Raw genomic sequence first — 18,966 nt, forward strand, 5'->3', positions numbered from 1 at the left:
TTATTCTTAACATGTTAACAAGTACAAAAAATTTGCGCACTTAAATACAATTGAAAATTTAAATTTCTCCCATCTCTAGCACTCAGCACAAGACAGCTATTGGCGTTGCCAGCGTATCGCTTAAAAACTGAATCCCGATAACAATTTATGCAATGAACATTATCGTAGTTGTATAAGCACAGTGATTAATACATTTAATGTTTATTTAAAAATTAATGCCAATTGTTTGAAAAGCATTTATTCATTTTCTGGCAAAGAGCAGTGGCAGCGCGTTAGTGTTGCAAAACGCTACTGTTGTAGCTAGTTCGTGTTGTACACCCTTCGTGTCTGTCGTCGGTCGTTTGTCGTCGTCGTCGTTGTCGTTGTCGTCGTCGTGTGTGCAGTTCCTATGATAAACAATTTCAAATAAATAACAAATTTCACATACTTATGGCGCATTAAAGTAAACAAACTGGCCACAAAAACGGACCACAAGTGTTCAATTGTACGCGTGAGTAGCATTCAAACAGTTTTATGTGCATTTCCATTGCAAATCTAAGCACCGTAGTCAGTGCAATTACGTTTGGTTGAAGAAAAAATTTTTTTCTTCTCATACTACACTACTTCTTATTCGCTGCGCGCTGCTGCCGAAAGAGACTTGGCTGGCGTCGCCGTTGTTGTTGTTGTTGTTATTGGTGTTGTATATGCTGCTGCTGCTGCTGTTACTCTTGCTCTGCAGGGATTACGATTACAGTTTTATTCTCAGCCTCTCGCCAGTTTTATGCTGCAATATGTGTGTGCTCGTGTATGTGTGTGTATATATATACATATGTGTTTTGTGCTGCGCGCGCCATTAATTGAACTAAAAAAAAGAAAAGAATAGAAACGTTGAAAACAATTATAAAAATACACACAATAAAATCAAATTTTTATTATGTTTTGAAAATACTTGAAATGTCGCTTATCTGCTGCTGCGGCGTGCACACAAATATTTCAGAAATCTTCTCATCTGCTGCTGCCGCTGCTGCTTTCGTTCTCGTTCGCTTTGAACCACACAATCCACTTGAATGCTGCCCAGCACAGGTGCGGATTACCACTGTGCAGGGATGGGTGGTAATTTAGGCTCTGCTTCCGATTTGAGTTAGTCACAAAGTCAGCACAAAAAAAAAAAAAAAACTCGATTAATAAATATAAAGGCGAACCTTCGAACCGTTATTAAATCAATGAGTCAGACAGAGAACTGGATACGCTCTGCTCAAACAAACTGTTATCACTCGAAATAGAGCAACTAAAAATGCTCTGTTATCAATTTCATCACACACCTTCACTTTGTACTCTTTTTCTATGCACCTACACAGCTGCATTTATACTGCGTGTGCGTGTGTGTATGTGTGTGTACGCGCTTATCTCTGCAACAGTGGAGCCTTCTGATTTTTCCTTTCTTAAAAATCATATAAGAAATGATAATTTCCTCTGAGGGAAGAATTTACAAGTTAGGATTTTATGGATTCCACACGAATTAGAAGCAGAGCATATATTTTGATACATAGTTTTTTAGTATTTGCGAACTTAAAGACTATAAGATTAATTTTGAATGGATTAGTCAAACTTTGAATTTTTTGAATCTATCAAAAATTATCTTATTGAATTGCATTTATTCAGTTGAAAATTATTTTTGAGAAGTTTTTCGGTGTGAGTTGCCCACTGTGCGCCGTTGTTGATGTTGTTGTTATCAGCAAAGCGCGCGCGCAAACCTTTCAAACAGCGACAAAAGCAGCAGCAGCAGTTTTGTGGGGGGCGGCACACTCGCCTAGGATTACATGTGTGTTTACAGTGGCGTATCTAGGCAGGGGTCATTGGGTGCGACCTCCAAAAACAGAGCCATAAATTGTGTCTTGGGCCTGATGCCTTTTCACATTTGTAGATATATTGCATTTTTGGTGCATTTAAATCATTGGTTTGTAAGGCCAAATGTTGCTTCTAATAAATCATGCTGAATCCCAAAATAAAACAAATCCGAATCTCATTTTTTTAGATGTAACTTTCCGATGTTGCAGCAAAATAGATTTTGAAAATTTCAACATCACTTTTATAGAGCATATGCATATATTGTACTCCCATTTTTCACAATGCACCCACTTATATTGTAACTTAATTGTTTACAGGTTTTATCCCATTTGTATTAACTTGAATAGCCTTTGTTCTTTCTTTGGGATTTCCACTCGCTACGCCACTGTCTGCTCATGTATAAAATATAAAGAATTGACTTCTTTGCGCCGTTAGACACCGCTCAGTCGCGGTCAACGTTAGCGTCAGCGTCAGCGTCGCTGCTTTCCTTTGTCGAAGGTAACTGAAGCGCAACCCAAGACGCAACTTTTTTTTTCCTTGTTGTGGGTGTGTTGATTTTTGCAGTGGTTTTTCTACGTATTTTGCGGTTCGTTGTGTATGTTCTCAACTTTTGTGCTATATGGCAACTACTTACATCTCTCCTATTGTTATTATTGTTGTTGTTATTGTTATTGTTGCTGTTGGCCAAGTGAGCATAGCATTGCATACTAGAGAGAGAGGGTGAGAGAGTGAGAGAGAGAGCGGGGGTATAAAAGCTCCTGCAATTGAAACTTGCTGCATCATCGCAATGCAAACGTTTTAAAGCTGCCTCTGCCACAGTACGTGATGCCAGACTAGACGATTCATTCAGCTGATAAGAGCTTCTCACATGCGGTGAGATTATTGCTAAACGTGCCTGAAAGTAAATCAGGTAAGCATTAATATGCCCTAAAACAGCAGCACCTATTTTATGTACAGTGATCGCTCGCCAAATATAACTCAACTAATTTTATATAATTGGTTGATAACTGCACTGAAATGGAAAATCTTAATCTACATAAATATCCCTATTTTTTTTTTTTTTAATTTAGCAATTTAATTATATATTTTGCAAATTAAACATACTATTCAAAGTTGAACACACCTTGTGATCCATTTTCTAAAACCCTCTGCAAGAGTTTTTATTTATTTTTTATGCTTGAATTTGACTTGGGGTCTCAGTTGTCACCGTGCGACATAAGATAAGCATCTTGGGTATCCAGGCACTTAATTAAGTTGTTGCCAGTCTATAACACAATAATAACACTCATAATAATAATAATAAAAAATAAAACTAAATCCGATTGACACGGGTATCTAAAAATAAGTTCAAATGCGTGTTGACAATTTGTTTAAATTTTTTTTGCCTCAATTTTCGTTTAATGTTTGCTGTTGGGCTTTAAGTTTTTTTATTACCATTGCTGGGATTATCGCGACAAGAAAATCAAGAGTAGCAACAGAAAAAAAAAGAAAAAAATTAAATATTTATATGGGGATATCAAAAATGAACAAGAGGGACGCCCACTGGCAAAAAAAGAGAAAAAAATACATTTATCTAGCTGAAAATAAAGTAAAACAAAAAAAAAGCGTAAATCACGCTTTCGATAGATCCAAAAATAGTTGTGCAGCGATAAGAACCCCGCCCCCAAAGCCATAAAGTCATGAAGCAACGGGATTAACAACAACAATAGCAACAATTGCGACTCAGGGCTTAGAGATCAACATGCAAATTTGTATGCGGCTTGTTGATTGTATTTCGCTTTATTTTTTATTCTGTGGCATGTGTTGCACATACACACAAACACACACACACACAGAATTTGCGCATAAATCCAATTAATAACATAATTATTTAGCCACAGACTCATTTACAAAAAACTTGCAGCTAAAAGTCGTTAAAATTGCTAGCTTTTTGCGGCAACAAGCTAGCTTGCAACAACCTGATGCGTAGGCCGTGTGTTCGGCCGCCTTCTCAGCTGGTTAGCTAGTTAATAATAATCATGCAACATGCTGCGGCATGCACCACTTCATATGCAAATTATTTAGTTTTCTGTTTTTGTTTTTGTTGCTGCCCCCCGAAATTGAAATATCGACTTTGCGCACTTAATTTTCGTTCGCCTGGCAAATTGTGAATTGCCCAATCAGCCCAACTGTGTGCAGCTCTGTCGAACTTTACATATCTACAGCTACGGTTGCGAAAATACCATCAAATTACAAGCTATCTTTGTTCTAGGGTTAACTCTTCTTAAGCGCAGCACAAAAGGAAAAAGATTATTTTCGATTACCTGGATTTTGTATAGAATTTTGGGGAAATGTGGCAGTCCAATTAATTAAAAATACTGACAAATCCAAAAGAAACAAAAAGTTACTGTAAATATATATCTCGGTCAGTTCAAGACCATCGTCGATCCACAAATACTAAGCTACAACCAACCAAAAGTTCTCCGTTTTTACTTAATTTGGTTTTAGACACTAAATTTCAATTTTAAAACTAGGCTGTAAAACCGAATAGTAGTTTGGTTCCCGTTCCGGTTCCGATACGTCAAGTGTAAATGTGTTGATAATGAAATGGTTCTCAAATTTTGTTTCCTTACTCGGTTAAGTTATGAAGCTATGTGAACGAATAATATCGGTTAACTAATTCAAAAATGTTTAATTTCCGGCTCTGAATTTCCGGCTTAATTCCGACTTAAAAGAGATCCCTCCATGTGATTTGTGGACAATATATTGGATGCATTTGATGGTCACCTTAAATACACAGAATCCAGTTGTATTTTTATGGGCATCACTGTAGTGTACATATATAAACAATATGCAACATAAATTAGAATAACCGTTTCGAGACGCAAAAACAAAAAGGAACGTAGGTTTTTGTTTTGGTTGCGTGGGAGTTGATGATTTGGAAACTACTCGAGGCAAGATTGGGTCAAATCGAAGGCGTCGAGGGAGAGAGACTAAAAACGCAACAGCTCACTTATTTTTCAATAGTTAAAAGTTCTTACAGTTCTTAAAATGATTTATTGGTCATGGCACATGATTTATTAGTCGCGCGAGTTAAGAAAAATGGCTTGCAAAATGTCGATTTCCAGTTGACTCAGCGTTGAAATAATATGTAACAAAAGCTAACTCGATTTGATATTACATGGAATATATGGACTACTGATTTGTGCCCATTAAATAGCAAATAATAAATTGCAATAGTTTTTTTCTTGACTTGGTGTTGGTGTAATTAGCAGTACAGTTGTGAACAAAAGCTAAGTAGTTTAACACTATTATTATTATTATTTTAATTAAATGATCAATCATCAAAAGCACAAAAGTTCAGCAAACTGTAAGAAATGTAAACTTTATTGTTATTATCATCATTTAATTAAACGATCTTCAGAATAATAAATAAATATTGAAAATATTAGCAAGTACACAAAATTATATAAACTATTTGAAACTGTATTTGAACACAGAAAAATAATGGTATACAGATATTAATGCTCTGATTCTATTTATCTATTACACATTGAAAAATACAAGTTTATTTTATCGATTAAGAATCAATTTTCACAATTTTTTAAGGAACAAGTTACGGGCAACTATATTATTAATTCATTTAGTACCATTGCTGAACCGAATACGGACAAAAAGTTGAGAAAATCATAACTTTTATCGAGCTACTTTTATTAGTCCGCAACTTTAACGCTTGAAATGCAGAATCATAAACAACATTTTTTAAAGAACCATTATATTCAGTTAAACACTAAACAATCCAGAAGTAGACCACAGATAACTCCAGCTTGTCCGTATGTCTCTCGGGCTCTTCCAGCTGTAAATCAATGCTTAAAACACACAACACCCACCCACAACTGGAGCAAGAGAAGAGTTCATTTTTACCATGTGGAAAAACTTCCATTCCTCAATTTTAGCATTGTTTTTATGCAGCGAACGATGGTCGTTAGTCAATGAGCCAAATTGAAGCAAATGGCAGCATTAAAAAGGAGAGGAGGCGAGTTGTGGTAAGGGAGGGAAAACTGCGACGGAGAAAAACTTATGAAAACGCAACTTTAAACTGTAATAAAGTGGGAAATTACCGCGTATAAATCTCTGTCGCTAAAGTGTCAAGAGTCGATTCGCTGTGCTGCGCAGTGGAAAGTCTGCAGTCGACTCCGGGGTAATTGAAACCAACACCCACACACACACCAGCACACACACAAACACACACGCATGTGAGTTGAGTTTACAGTTTGGCAGCTACTGTTGCAAGGCAGAGTCGACGTTTGCATATTAAATGCAACTCGGGGGCAGCGCCACACAAGTGGACGTTGTTGTTGCTGCTGTTGTTGTTACAACGCGCACATTTTGGTGTCTCTCGCATCGTGTATTATGTGTCTTGTTTGTGTTATTGTTGTTGTTGCTGTTTCTGTTGCCATTTGTTATTTGTATTCAGATCGCGCCACGCACACTTGACGCTGCCTGGCGCTTCACTGTCCATATAAAACTAATAATTATTGCATTTAAAATCTAATAAATAAATGCATTGACAATGCTCAGTGGTTGGTGTGTGTGTGTGTGGGGCAGAAAGGGGGCGACGGGGAGGTTGCAAAGCGGCATAGGAAGACGCTGTAAAATAGCCGCTCCTATTTTAATCGCGCTGAAATGTCCAGGGTTGGTTAACGTCTGAAACATGCATGCGAAATTAGCTAACATGGAGGATTTCAATTAAAAGGATATACTGGCCGAAATTATATACTCTGAACCCATTAAAAATCAGTAAAAAAAAAAGGGGATTGTGGCGAGGCAGATGGAAGACGGACCCCATAAATTATATATATTCATAATCAGCACCAACCACCGAGTCGATCTAGAGAGAGATCAGAGATTATGAGAGTGTATTTATTTTAATCGATAACTGTTTCCGGTTTGCAAATATCGATACAACCGATTTTCGATAGTAATAAAAGACACAATTGCAGAGATATAGCCCCTAATTTCATTCAGATCGGATAGGAAACATAGGTTCCAATTTAAATTTGTAATATTTTCAATTGGAAATTCACGCAGCGATTGTGTTCAGTTTTAGTTGATCGTTTATGCGAGCGTTCAAACTATAAACATTGTTTTATGTTCTCCAGTCAGATTCGAGGATCACCTCAAAAATAGTTTTTGTGTTATCGAAGTAGTTACGCAACCCTGGTTTCTTGGTTCAGTGTGTAGCGCAAAATACGCATAATGAACATCATCATGATGAGCAATTCTTGAGAGCTGTTTGTTGTTGTTGCGACTGTTGTTGTTGCGATTGTTGTTGTTGCTGTTGTGTTTAGTGACAACGCTTTTGCTGCCGCTTTTGACCATAATTGTTGTACTTGTCATTGGCAGTTGTTTGCGTCGCGTTGCCAACTGCTGCTGCAACTGCAACAGCAACGGCAAACGCACCGACAACGTCTGGTTGTTGTTGTTGTTTGTGTGTGTGTGTGTGTGTGTGTTAAATACATGTAATTAGCCATGTTTGTACCATTTAATCCGCTATGGACTCGCATGTTCTACTCCTACTTCGGCTCCCCTCTCCATCATCTCCCTCACACATTCTCTGGCGACGCTTTTCTAAGAATTCTTTGCGTTTTGTTTTGGCGCACGCATTAGGCGCCACAAAGCGCGGCCACGTTTAACCCCCAAGCAAGTTGCAGTTGCATTCAGTTGCAGCAGCAGTCAGTGCCTCTCGCATACTCCACATATTTATGGGCTATTTAGGCGACTGGATGCTGATGCTGCTGCTGCTGTTGCTGCTAGTGGCATGCAACACTGCAGTGTGTGTGTGTGTGCGATGTGCGATGGTGGTCGCTGGTTACTGCGTCAGTCATTGGCATTGATTGGCAGCCGAACATGCAACAATTGTTGCATGGCGCTGAACTGAACGCTTACGCCTGGCGACGCCTTTTTTTCCAGTAGCACCAAACAACGACAAGAACAACAACAATCGCTGCCGCTGCTGCTGCTGCAACAACAACAACAATTGCTGCAAGCTCACTTTTGGCACATGTGTTTTTTGCGTATTTCATTTTGCAAACATAAGCAAAACGTAATTTAAATATTTTCATCAAGCAAATGTGATTTTTAGGGCGATTTAAAGGCAGCAGACTTTTGTTGTTTATGTTCTTGAAATTATTCGTATTCACTCGAAGGTTAAGGTTTTTGCGGTTCTTGAAAGAAGTTTTGAAAGAACATTTGCTAGCTTAATATGTCAAAGCTCTTGACAGAAAAACCTACAAATTTAAATTCATTAATTTGTGATCTAAAATGATTAAAAAGTAAATGGGTTAAGAAGCAGTGAGTAAGAGAAGCGATTGAAATGGAGTAATACAATCTGCAACATTTTTGTATTGCAATAAAAATCTGGAGTAGTTTGTACTTGATACAATATAGTTCTTTTCTTAAAAATGATTTAGATTTAGATTAAGAATTCAAATTCGAACTGTGCCTGCAATCATAAGAACCAAAACTGGTTGAATTCTAGCCTGTGTAAACAAATACTTAAGAACAGCGTTTTTCTCAGCATAGTATTTACTTGACTAAAATGATAGTATTTTCTTCTTAAAGCCAACATATCAACTCTTTTTGTAAACAGAAAAGAATAAAATTGTTAGATTTAACGGGTGAAAAAAGGAACTGGCAACAATTACATTAGTATGGTGTGTTAACACGAACCTACCACAATGTTGCCAGTTGGCAACGCTGTCAGTTGCTTTAGGGTTGCTAAGTGCTGTGGTTTCTTTTGTTGTGCTTATCCTTTGTATACCGTTGACAGCTCAATTACATTAGAAGGGCGACCGGTATGCGTGCGTTTTAGCAATTAACGCGTCAATTATTTGTAATTAGAATTGACTTAATATTTTTTTGTGTGTGACTGCAAAAGGATTTTCCCTCCTTTTTCTGTTCACTTTTGGCACGTGCGCAGTGGGCATGAGAGAGTGGGAGAGAGAGAGTACTAGAGATAGAGAGAGAGTGGGAGAGAGCATATTGCATATGTATATAAAATTTGCATGCATGCATACATTTTTATGGTAGTTTATGTTTGTTGCTGCTGCTGCTATTGTTGTTTTTATTTGTTTAGGGGTTGCGCTTCAGCAACTATTTTTGTTTTTTTACGACAACTGCGTTATGTTGCCCATGGTGGCAATAAATTCGCGTTTAGTAGTGTTAAACACGCAATAAAAACTGGGCAATATTAAAAGTGGCGCCCACTCCACACACACACACACACGCAGGCAAACAAACAAACACACACATCTGGCAACACCAAAAATGCAATTTGACCGTAGAGTTAGTCAGTTAGTTGGCAACGCGAGGCATGCAAGAATTTTGTTTGATAGATTTGAACGTTTATTTTTTTCACTTTTTTTTTTTGCTTTTCTTCCCTCTGCATCATTCCACATACACGTGCTGCATTTACAGTTTGATTGCAGCCCACACGTTTGCGTTCACGTGCAGATAGAGAGAACATTTGATTTGTTTAAAGTACATTTTTTTTGTGTGCAACGCGGTTTGTGCTTGGTTGCTTGTGTTATTGTTTGTGGTTTTTTTTTACACAAGGCGGCAGGCTGGCAAACCACAAAGCATCAATTAGCAGTTAGTCGAAACCAGGGCTACATAAGCCAACAAAATATCGTTGACCTATTGGAAAGTAATTCAAATTTGTGCATTGAATAATAAAGTACATCAAAAGAATCGTAACGCATATGTACAAAAATATATCGATAGCGTGAGCTGCTCTTATTTTTGGCCTGCTAGAGTTCTTTTTTTGTTGCTCCTTGCTGGTGGCGCTTGTTCTCTTTCTCTCTCCCAGCCCTGATACTCACTCTACTCTCTCGTCGCAACCAACTGGTTCGCTTGCTGCTCGTTCGTTCGCTTCACTCATTCGTCGCTGATCGTTCGCTTCGTGCAGTTGTGTTTTTTGTTAGTGTCGCGCTTGTTGTTCCTGCTTCGTTTCAAATTTTGAATGGGATTTATGCAAATATTTACGCAAATAATTTATTTATATACATTTGTAAACAATAATATTAAAATTAAATAATAAACCTAATGCGCAAAATTGAACTCGTTTGCTGCAGTTCGCGAATAAATTTCAATTTGTTGTTGTTGTAATTGAAATTGAAATTGCGGCTGCCTTTGTGGAGGGTCTCGAATAACATTATTTGGATTCTGATTTTTGATTTGTGCCGCTGCAGCGCTGCGTGTGTGTGTGTGCCTTGTAGTATAAATAAATAACATAATATCTGCAATCTTTGCCATATAAACGTCAACACAAGGCAAAGAGACGACAACAACAATTTGCAGCAACAGAAATCACCGTCGCCGACATCCATCGCGAAGAAGAGCCGTGAACCATTCTTCCCAGCACTCTTTCTCTTCATTCTACAAACATGTGTATGTGTTTTATATTGATTTTCGTATGCTCTTTAAAAATATGGTAAAACGGGTGTTGTAAGACTAACATAGTTTCAATTTTTTTTTTTATCATATTCTTATAAATTGAATATTTGGGATATTTACAGTATCATTATTAGCAGGGTATCTGCTCGCCGAGCATTCTCTCTCTCAACTAGAGCATTCTTACATGTTATTGTTGTTGTTTGATTTCTTGATTTTCTCAACTAAATCAAACTGTTTGCTGGCGTTTTAGGCTTGTAGTTTATCTTCATTGCTTTTTTGTTTATTTTTAAACACATGTCCCCACACGCATACACACACACACACAAATTTACATTACACACGCACAGCGAAGTCCTCGTCTCCCTTTTTGACATTTTATCAACGGCAACGGAAGCGCAGCAATAAGTTTGACTTTACTCTGTCCCTCTCACACGCACCCCTTCTACTATCACTCTCTCTCTCTTTCGCTCTCTTGGTGGCTAGTGTTGCTTTACCTGATGCTCTTTGATTTACGCTTTATTGTCATTGCCGCATTTATGATTGATTATTGATTGGAATTATATGATACGCATGCGCGAATGCGTGCCTGCAATACGTGAGTGATTCCTTTTGGCTTCTGCTTTTGCGCCTTCATTCTCCTTTTGCTCTTCTTTTGGAAGGGGATCGCTTGAGTTATGAGATGGTCTATTGTTGTTGTTGTTGTTGTTTCCTGGAAGAATCTGCGACAGTTCGGCCGGATTGGAATTGCCCCTCTTTCTTTCTCTCTGCCTCTCTGGTTGCTGTCACGCATTTAATCGATCAGACGGACTTAATTTGTAATTGAAGTTTACGTTTATTGCTATTTAATTGTAGTCGCAATCGCAATCGCAATCGTTTGTGAAATTGCCAGACTTTAATCGAATAAAAAGTGCTGTAAAATTTGTAACAGACTTTAAAGGAAATGAATTATTTTGAGTAGCACTTCCAGCGAACAAAGAGGCACTTACTTTTACTGCAAACGCTTGGCGATTTTTTAGTTTGCTTAATTTCCAACGAACTTCAACTTTAATCCATTCACAAAGAGTAAGCTTTCTTCAATATTTAATGACGCACTAATTTTAAAATATTTTTTTTTACCCTAAATTTATAGTTTATTTACCTCGCAAATAAGCAAATAATGTCTTGTTATTTTGTATTTGTTTATTTACCCAACCAAATCTAAACCCTTTAATAAGATAAGCAGCTGGGTTTGTGGGCAGTTCTTATGAAAATGCCATAAGGCAATATCATCAATGTCAATAAGTCAAAGCCCCCACCTGCAAAACAACAAGCTGTTGAATTTGGGGAGCCTCGGGGGCATTATTATAACAACAACTTTTGAATGCTCAACCCAAAAATCAATCGAGTTGCAATTAAAGTTTAACGCTTGTTTGCCAGCTGTTCAAATATTTAACAGTGCTTGCTTGGGAGGGTTATTAGGGGGGCATGTGGCATATACCCGGCCAAGTGTTGTGCCTGAGGTCGGTAGAATATTTTTTGGGGCGGCTGCAGGCAAACAAATTGTCAACAGAAAGACCACAAAAACAAAAACAAAACAAAAATCAGGCAACGCCCCGCGTAGGCTGTCAAAAATTGCTGAAAATTAATTCACGCTGCGGCTAATTTGGCCAAAAACAAATTTACAAGTGTCTGATGTGTGTGTGTGTGTGTTTGGCAGGCGTGTTTGGAGGTGTCTCCAAGTGTTGCACTTGTTGATTTATTGTCAGCGTTTAATTGCTTTTGAAATTGGATTTGAATTTGGCTCCCAATTGCCCCTCCACGAAATTAATTGCTACAACATATTTTCATTCAATTTGATTTTTCACACTCGACACAGACAAGTGCTTAAGATATGCAGAGAAAGAGTGTGAATTTTCCCTCTTTCTCTGTGAGAAATGTCGTTCACATTGAAGTGTCATAATTCATATTGAATTGTTGTCTTTACCGTTAACATTAATGGTCTATGAAGCGCAAACTGGGCAAGGAGAAGGGGCAGAGACACAGAGTCTTGATTGCACTTAGGTGGTGGTTGACAGGTTGCACATTTTGATATTATCTCTTTATTGTACTAATTATGAGGTCTATGTAGATCTAATCGCTGCAAAACCAACGGTGTGGAGACAGTTAAAAAAGAATTTAATAATAATAATAATAAGAGCAACGTATTTATTGACACGCACATTTCGTGATTTTCGTTATCAGAGAGTTATACGATCCCAAATTACAAGACTTGGATATGGAATCTGCTGATCAAGAATATATATACTATGTGGGGTTAAAGAAGACTAGGCTTCTTACTGCTAGAATAAATATACTAAAATTTGTATTTGATTTATCCTAAAGCTGTGCTTACCTTTTAAGCTCTCACTTCCATGAACAAGAAACTATTTTCTATGAGAAATATGAATAATTTTACTGTTTGACTAACGTTGACAAATTCACAGAATTAAAAATGTATCTTATCTTTATGTATTTTTTATGTTACCAAGAAATAGCACTTGTCTTACATTTTGCAAACAATTGTAAGTATTCAATAGAAACGACGGGGACTTTTGCATTAGCTTGTTAATAAACAAATAATTTATTTGGTTTGTGGAGCATTGCAATGAGTCATCAGCAAAGTTGAGCGATTAGCGTCATTCCCCGAAGATGGCCACAAAACTGGCATTTCTCAGGCATAAAATTAAAATTCATTTGTGAATGAACAGCAAAGTGACTCAGTGAGCTTCACAACAATGGACAGCGCTCAATAATAAATTATTAACTAATATTGCTGAGCTGAATGATTAATAATTTAAGGCGATGTTTAAGATATGCCTAAATATGTGGGCACATATATTTACATAGATTTATTTGGGGTATTCTTCTACTCAAATTAATCATGCTTTTCTTTTCAAATGTATATGCATAAAGCTACTTTAATTGATTAAGTTTCTAGTAGGCCTAGCTAATAAATTCTTTCTTTATTTTAACGCCAACTTTCACAAATATTTATTGACACTTAATATATTTAATATCCACTATATATACTATATTATTGAGGAAGTGAAATTTCAAAATAGTCGGTTTCAAAATCAGAATTCTGTTGAATATATATACCAATTAACCATCTAAGTATCTATTTATATTTGATTGACTGCAAGATAAACCTAGACACACTTTCAGCTGAGGTCAGAAGATTAGTATCAGTTCAACTTTTAGAGAATTTATCTTGTAGATAGTTTTATATGCGTATTTTGAGATACATTTAAGTATGACATTGACCGCTGCTGTATGTCTTCTTCTGAGTTGTTATTGCTCTGCTCAATGATAGAAAACTGAATTCTTATTAATCAGAAAGCATTTAATTTAATGCATGCCCGATCGATGGTATCTCTCCGCTTTTTTTTTTAAGTATTTGTTCTTCTCAATTGAATTTTGTTTGTTTTTTATTTTTGTTGTATGATTTGCATGCAATGGGCGGCGACCTTGAGCCGCATAGCCAAAAGGGGGAGGAGTCAAGCATGATTTGTGTGCAGCAGCAGCAGCAGCAACAATAATTTAAATATCCCATCTAAAGACCCTCCTCCACATCCCGTCTCGCCCCCTAAAACAAACAGACGTCGACGACGACGACGACGACTTCATTTGAAGCTGGGCAAATGGCCAAGTTTCTATTTGTTTATATAATTATTATTGCTTGTGGGCGTTGCTTAAATCCAATCTAATCGCAGCTTGTATTGATATTGATGTTTGCATTTATATATATATATATATATATATATATATATATTATATATATATATAATTGTGTATATATTTATGATTTATTTCTAAATGCTTTTGCATTGGTTTATTCCATAGACTATCCGCCCGTCGATAGCTATACCGGTTATCGGGTAACTCCACCCAGCAGCCACAACAACAACAATAACAACAACAGTACACACAGCGGCAACAACAATCACAACAACAGCAGCAGCAACAACAACAACAACAGCAACATACACTGCAGCAGCAGTAGCAGTAACAATAACAACAACAGCCACAACAATAACAGAATGGACACCGATGATGTGGAATCAAATACAAGCAGCGCCATCACAACATTGGGCACATTATTCTCATTCCAATCGCCGGCCGTTAAAAAGCTACTCGGCTGGAAACAGGGCGACGAGGAGGAGAAATGGGCCGAGAAGGCCGTCGACAGTTTGGTCAAGAAGCTAAAGAAGCGCAAGGGCGCCATCGAGGAACTCGAACGTGCTCTCTCCTGCCCCGGACAGCCATCCAAGTGTGTGACAATTCCACGCTCCCTAGACGGAAGATTACAGGTAAAACTCAACAAAAAGCGAGCTTTAAATTTAGTATTCAAATTGAGTTCAAGGCACGCTCAAAAAGCTCGGGTATTTCCAAGTCTGCTCAGTTTTACCAGAGTTATGACAATAAGAAGTTTTGCCTGCCTCCTGAAATGCAGTTTTAATCTTGAATTAAAATCATTCCCAAACCGAATTTCCTAGTTTTTGAAAATGACTGATCACTTTTGATCTAAATTTTAGCATGAAAATCGAGTCGGAATCGCAAACTCAACTTTAAATGTACAAATTTTCTAGATGTCAAACAGTGATCAAAAAGCCCTGGTTTTTAAAAATCCGATCAGTTTTGACAAAGTTATGGTCCTGAAAAGATTTGAAAGCGTTTTTTGCTCCTGGTTTTTGAAAATCTGTCAATTTTTGAATACATTTTGGTTGTGGCAAGGTTTCATCCGTCTCTTTTATATCTGTAAAATGAACGCGTTGCTAACTTTAAATGCAGCTATAATCTAGAAGTAAAACCACGATCTAAAAAGCCCTAGTTTTGGCCAAGTTTATGGCCATAACCATTTTGTAGCTGTATCTAAAACCGATTTGTTTAAAGTTAGTATTTTAGCATTATTTACTAAAGCTTGCCCAATTTAAGATAAGAGAAGATTGCTCAGATTTGTGTAAGTTTTTTGATTTTATAAATGTATTCAATTAATAAATAATGTTTGTAGTTTTAGTGGAATACAACTGCAATCTTCTTGCAAATGGGTAGTTGTAGTTGATTCCCTTGATACACATTTACTAACTTCCTCCAATCTATCTGTCTGTTGTAGGTATCTCATCGGAAGGGTCTGCCGCATGTGATTTATTGTCGGGTTTGGCGCTGGCCCGATTTGCAGTCGCATCATGAACTGAAACCGCTCGAATTATGCCAATATCCGTTTAGCGCCAAACAGAAGGAGGTGTGCATCAATCCGTATCACTACAAGCGGGTGGAGAGTCCGGTGCTGCCGCCAGTGTTGGTGCCACGCCACTCAGAATTTGCACCGGGCCATTCGATGCTGCAGTTCAATCAGATGGCCGAGCCGAGTATGCCGCACAATGTTAGCTACTCGAACAGTGGCTTCAATTCGCACAGTCTCAGCAATAGCAACACATCGGTGAGCAGCCCCAGTTCGGTTAACTCCAATCCAAATTCACCGTATGACAGTTTGGCGGGCACACCGCCACCCGCCTACAGCCCCTCGGAGGATGGCAATTCGAACAATCCAAACGATGGCACACAAATGCTCGACGCCCAAATGGGCGATGTTGCCCAGGTTAGCTACTCGGAGCCAGCATTTTGGGCATCCATTGCCTATTATGAGCTCAATTGTCGCGTCGGCGAAGTCTTTCACTGCAACAACAATTCGGTCATTGTTGATGGCTTCACGAATCCATCGAACAACTCCGATCGCTGCTGTCTCGGCCAGCTGAGCAATGTGAATCGCAACAGTACCATTGAAAATACACGCCGTCATATAGGTGAGTACAAATCCAGGGAACAGTCGGTTGGCTATTTAATGGGAAACAGTCAGTTTAACTAGAGACTTAGCTAATACTCAATAATAGCCGAATGAGTTCGTCTTAGCCAGGAGCAGAAGGAGAAGGTTCCCTAGTAATCAACTTTAACTTTAACTCTACAAAGATTCAACAGGTTCAGAGGAGTGCACAACATAGATCTAATAGATTGCAGCACATTAAGCCTTCCTTAATAATAATAATAATAACTAGAGAAAATCCATTTTGATAACTTATTAAAATTGCTGTTTGCTTTAGCATTATACCACTGCATTCACTTGGATCTAGAATGCCTCTCTCTGCTAAATAGCTGCATATCTTAATGTCTTGCTCTACCTTGATTGCTGCTGCTCTCAGAGTTCTCACTTCTCTGGCCACTGTGGGTGTAGTCCTCTAGCTGAGCAAGATGCACGAGCGGTTGCCAACTGCCTGGCTAGATTGTCAGCAATTTGAGATATAATAAAACTTTGTAGCAGCAACAGCAATAGAAATATTGATCTGCTATTGCCAATGCTACGAGACAACTGAAATAAATGCTCTTTCGCTCTGCTCTCTCTCTCTCTCTCTCTCTGTAATTTGCAAGAGCAATAGCAAGAGCATTATGCGCTCTGCAGCAGAAAAAACTAGAGCAGAGGAGGAGCGTAGCAGCCGAACTCTACAGCTTCGGCTATTGCTCTCGCATATTTGTTTTGCTCTCAGCATATCTGCTCTTTCAGTTGCTATTATTCTATTAAGTAAATTGGTTTAAGAACAATACTTATACAGATTATAAAGCACTCGATTTTTAGTTTATTTTGGAAATTTGATAAGCTCATAAGTCAGTATAAAGAAGATGATTTGTTATACTTGTAGTTGCTTTGCACTTTTTCTATAGTTATTATATGTAAGATATATATATATATATTCTGTACCATCTATAATTATTAATATTCTGTCTTGGGTGTTTTTTGTAGGTAAAGGCGTTCATTTGTACTATGTTACTGGGGAGGTGTATGCCGAATGTTTGTCCGATTCCGCCATATTTGTGCAGTCGCGCAATTGCAATTATCATCACGGCTTCCATCCGAGCACTGTGTGTAAAATACCGCCCGGCTGTTCGCTAAAGATCTTCAACAATCAGGAATTTGCTCAACTCTTATCGCAATCGGTGAACAATGGCTTCGAGGCCGTCTATGAGCTGACCAAAATGTGCACGATTCGCATGTCCTTTGTCAAGGGCTGGGGCGCCGAATACCATAGACAGGATGTGACCTCGACGCCCTGCTGGATCGAGATACATTTGCATGGGCCGCTCCAGTGGCTGGACAAGGTGCTCACCCAGATGGGCTCGCCGCATAATGCAATCAGCTCCGTATCCTAAGCAAAGACAAACAAAAATTAAGCAAAACTAATTCAACAAATCGATTTAAAATGAAACAAAAAATTAAAAAAAAAAAATAAAAAATAAAAACTAAAAAAAAAACAAACAAACAAACCAACAAAATACACATAAACTCCTCGCAGATCAGATCAGCTTTTCTAATCAGAGACAGAGAGAGAAAGAGAAAGAGGGAGACCATCGTGTGCTTTGTGTAATATGCCTTATATATAAATGAAAAACAAAAACAATAATAAAAACAAAAAAAGTAAATATGTATACATAGTTATATATATATACACATATATATATATATATTTTAGACAGCTACTCAACCCGCCTCTCGCCCCCCATTAAACATACTTATCTATTTTATAGTTTAAACTTTAAACATATGATTTTCTACGCGAATGTCATTCCTTATGCAAAAAAAAAAAAACAACAAACAAACAAACAAATAAAAGCGAGTTATAGTTATGAAAACTAAACTAAAATTCGAACTATATATAAAAAAAAAAAAAAAAAAAAAGAAATGAAAAATTTATGTACTATTATAATTATAAATGATATATGCCCATTGGCAAATGTTGTTCAAGTCTATTTCAAGTGCTACTTTATGTGTCATTGCGAATTGCTTTCAAAGAACAGCGCAGAAACAGTAAAACAAACAAAATACATAAATATTTATATACACAATATATACATATACATATGTATATACATATGTATATGTATATATATATATTATAAAGCATACTTATGTAGGGCAAGTTTTAAACAACTTTTATGCAATACATTTCTTAAAAACAAACAACAACAACAACAAACAAAAAACACAACACAAAAGTTACGCTTAACTAATTGATGATCTTGTTTATGTTTAAGTACAATTTGAGTAACAAAAACGAAAAAAAAAATGAAAAAAAAAACTACATTTTAATTTTAATCATACTGGTTTAGTTAAGTTTCTTTATTTCCTATTTTTAGTTTGCTTTTTGGTTACATTTTCAGTTACATTTTTTCGCTGGTTTTTTGAAAAAAACACATGATTTTTTTATTATTGTTTAAAGCAAGAAATTTGTGCCGAAATATTTTGTATAAGTAGCTCTAATGTCGAATCATTTTCTGAAATAAAAAAAAACACAAAATCAGTTTTGCCTTCAAACTACTTATAATGATATATATAGATTTATATATATATATATATATATATATATATATATTATATATAATACATAAGCTGTAAATTAATGGCTTAAATGCAGGACACTAGCCTTATAAGAAATACTGTGTAATAATTGTGCCTAAACACATTTTTGATTGCGCTTTCCATGTGTGTCTAATTAATGTGTATTATTGACAAAAACAAATCAAGCTCATTTTCATTTAGAAATGGCTTGAAAACGAACAAAAAAAATAGTTACAAATATTTGCCTTAAAGTTTACAGTTTTTAGCAGCAACAAATACACACACACACACACACACAC

General features: G+C 37.0%; 1 protein-coding gene and 1 long non-coding RNA gene across 4 annotated transcripts; one reads left to right on the plus strand and one right to left on the minus strand.

The window, feature by feature from the left end:
- Positions 1–222: 222 nt before the first annotated feature.
- Positions 223–1,203, minus strand: LOC116805252. The gene is made up of 2 exons (XR_004365087.2): positions 929–1,203; positions 223–841 (listed from the first exon to the last, which is right to left on the minus strand). It is a non-coding gene; the product is annotated as an uncharacterized LOC116805252 (long non-coding RNA).
- Positions 389–17,941, plus strand: LOC6561737 (protein mothers against dpp). Of its 3 annotated transcripts, none has more exons than XM_032736113.2 (4): positions 389–490; positions 14,125–14,591; positions 15,395–16,085; positions 17,075–17,941. In XM_032736113.2, exons 2-4 carry the CDS (start codon positions 14,322–14,324, stop codon positions 17,479–17,481), a joined length of 1,368 nt encoding a protein of 455 aa, XP_032592004.1. In that variant the 5' UTR covers positions 389–490; positions 14,125–14,321; the 3' UTR covers positions 17,482–17,941. The 3 variants fall into 3 exon arrangements, with proteins under 3 accessions (XP_032592004.1, XP_001988976.1, XP_032592003.1); XM_001988940.3 differs by having other exon boundaries at positions 389–484; XM_032736112.1 differs by lacking the exon at positions 389–490 and adding an exon at positions 9,759–10,257.
- Positions 17,942–18,966: the final 1,025 nt, after the last annotated feature.

Source organism: Drosophila grimshawi, unplaced genomic scaffold (genome assembly GCF_018153295.1).
Source record: "Drosophila grimshawi isolate 15287-2541.00 unplaced genomic scaffold, ASM1815329v1 contig_1377, whole genome shotgun sequence".
Classification (NCBI taxonomy): Eukaryota; Metazoa; Arthropoda; class Insecta; order Diptera; family Drosophilidae; genus Drosophila; species Drosophila grimshawi.

Coding starts and splice junctions, on each gene's coding strand:
- LOC6561737 (XM_032736112.1), top strand. Junction 14,592..15,394: donor CCCTAGACGGAAGATTACAG/GTAAAACTCAAC, acceptor TGTCTGTTGTAG/GTATCTCATCGGAAGGGTCT. Junction 16,086..17,074: donor AAATACACGCCGTCATATAG/GTGAGTACAAAT, acceptor TGTTTTTTGTAG/GTAAAGGCGTTCATTTGTAC.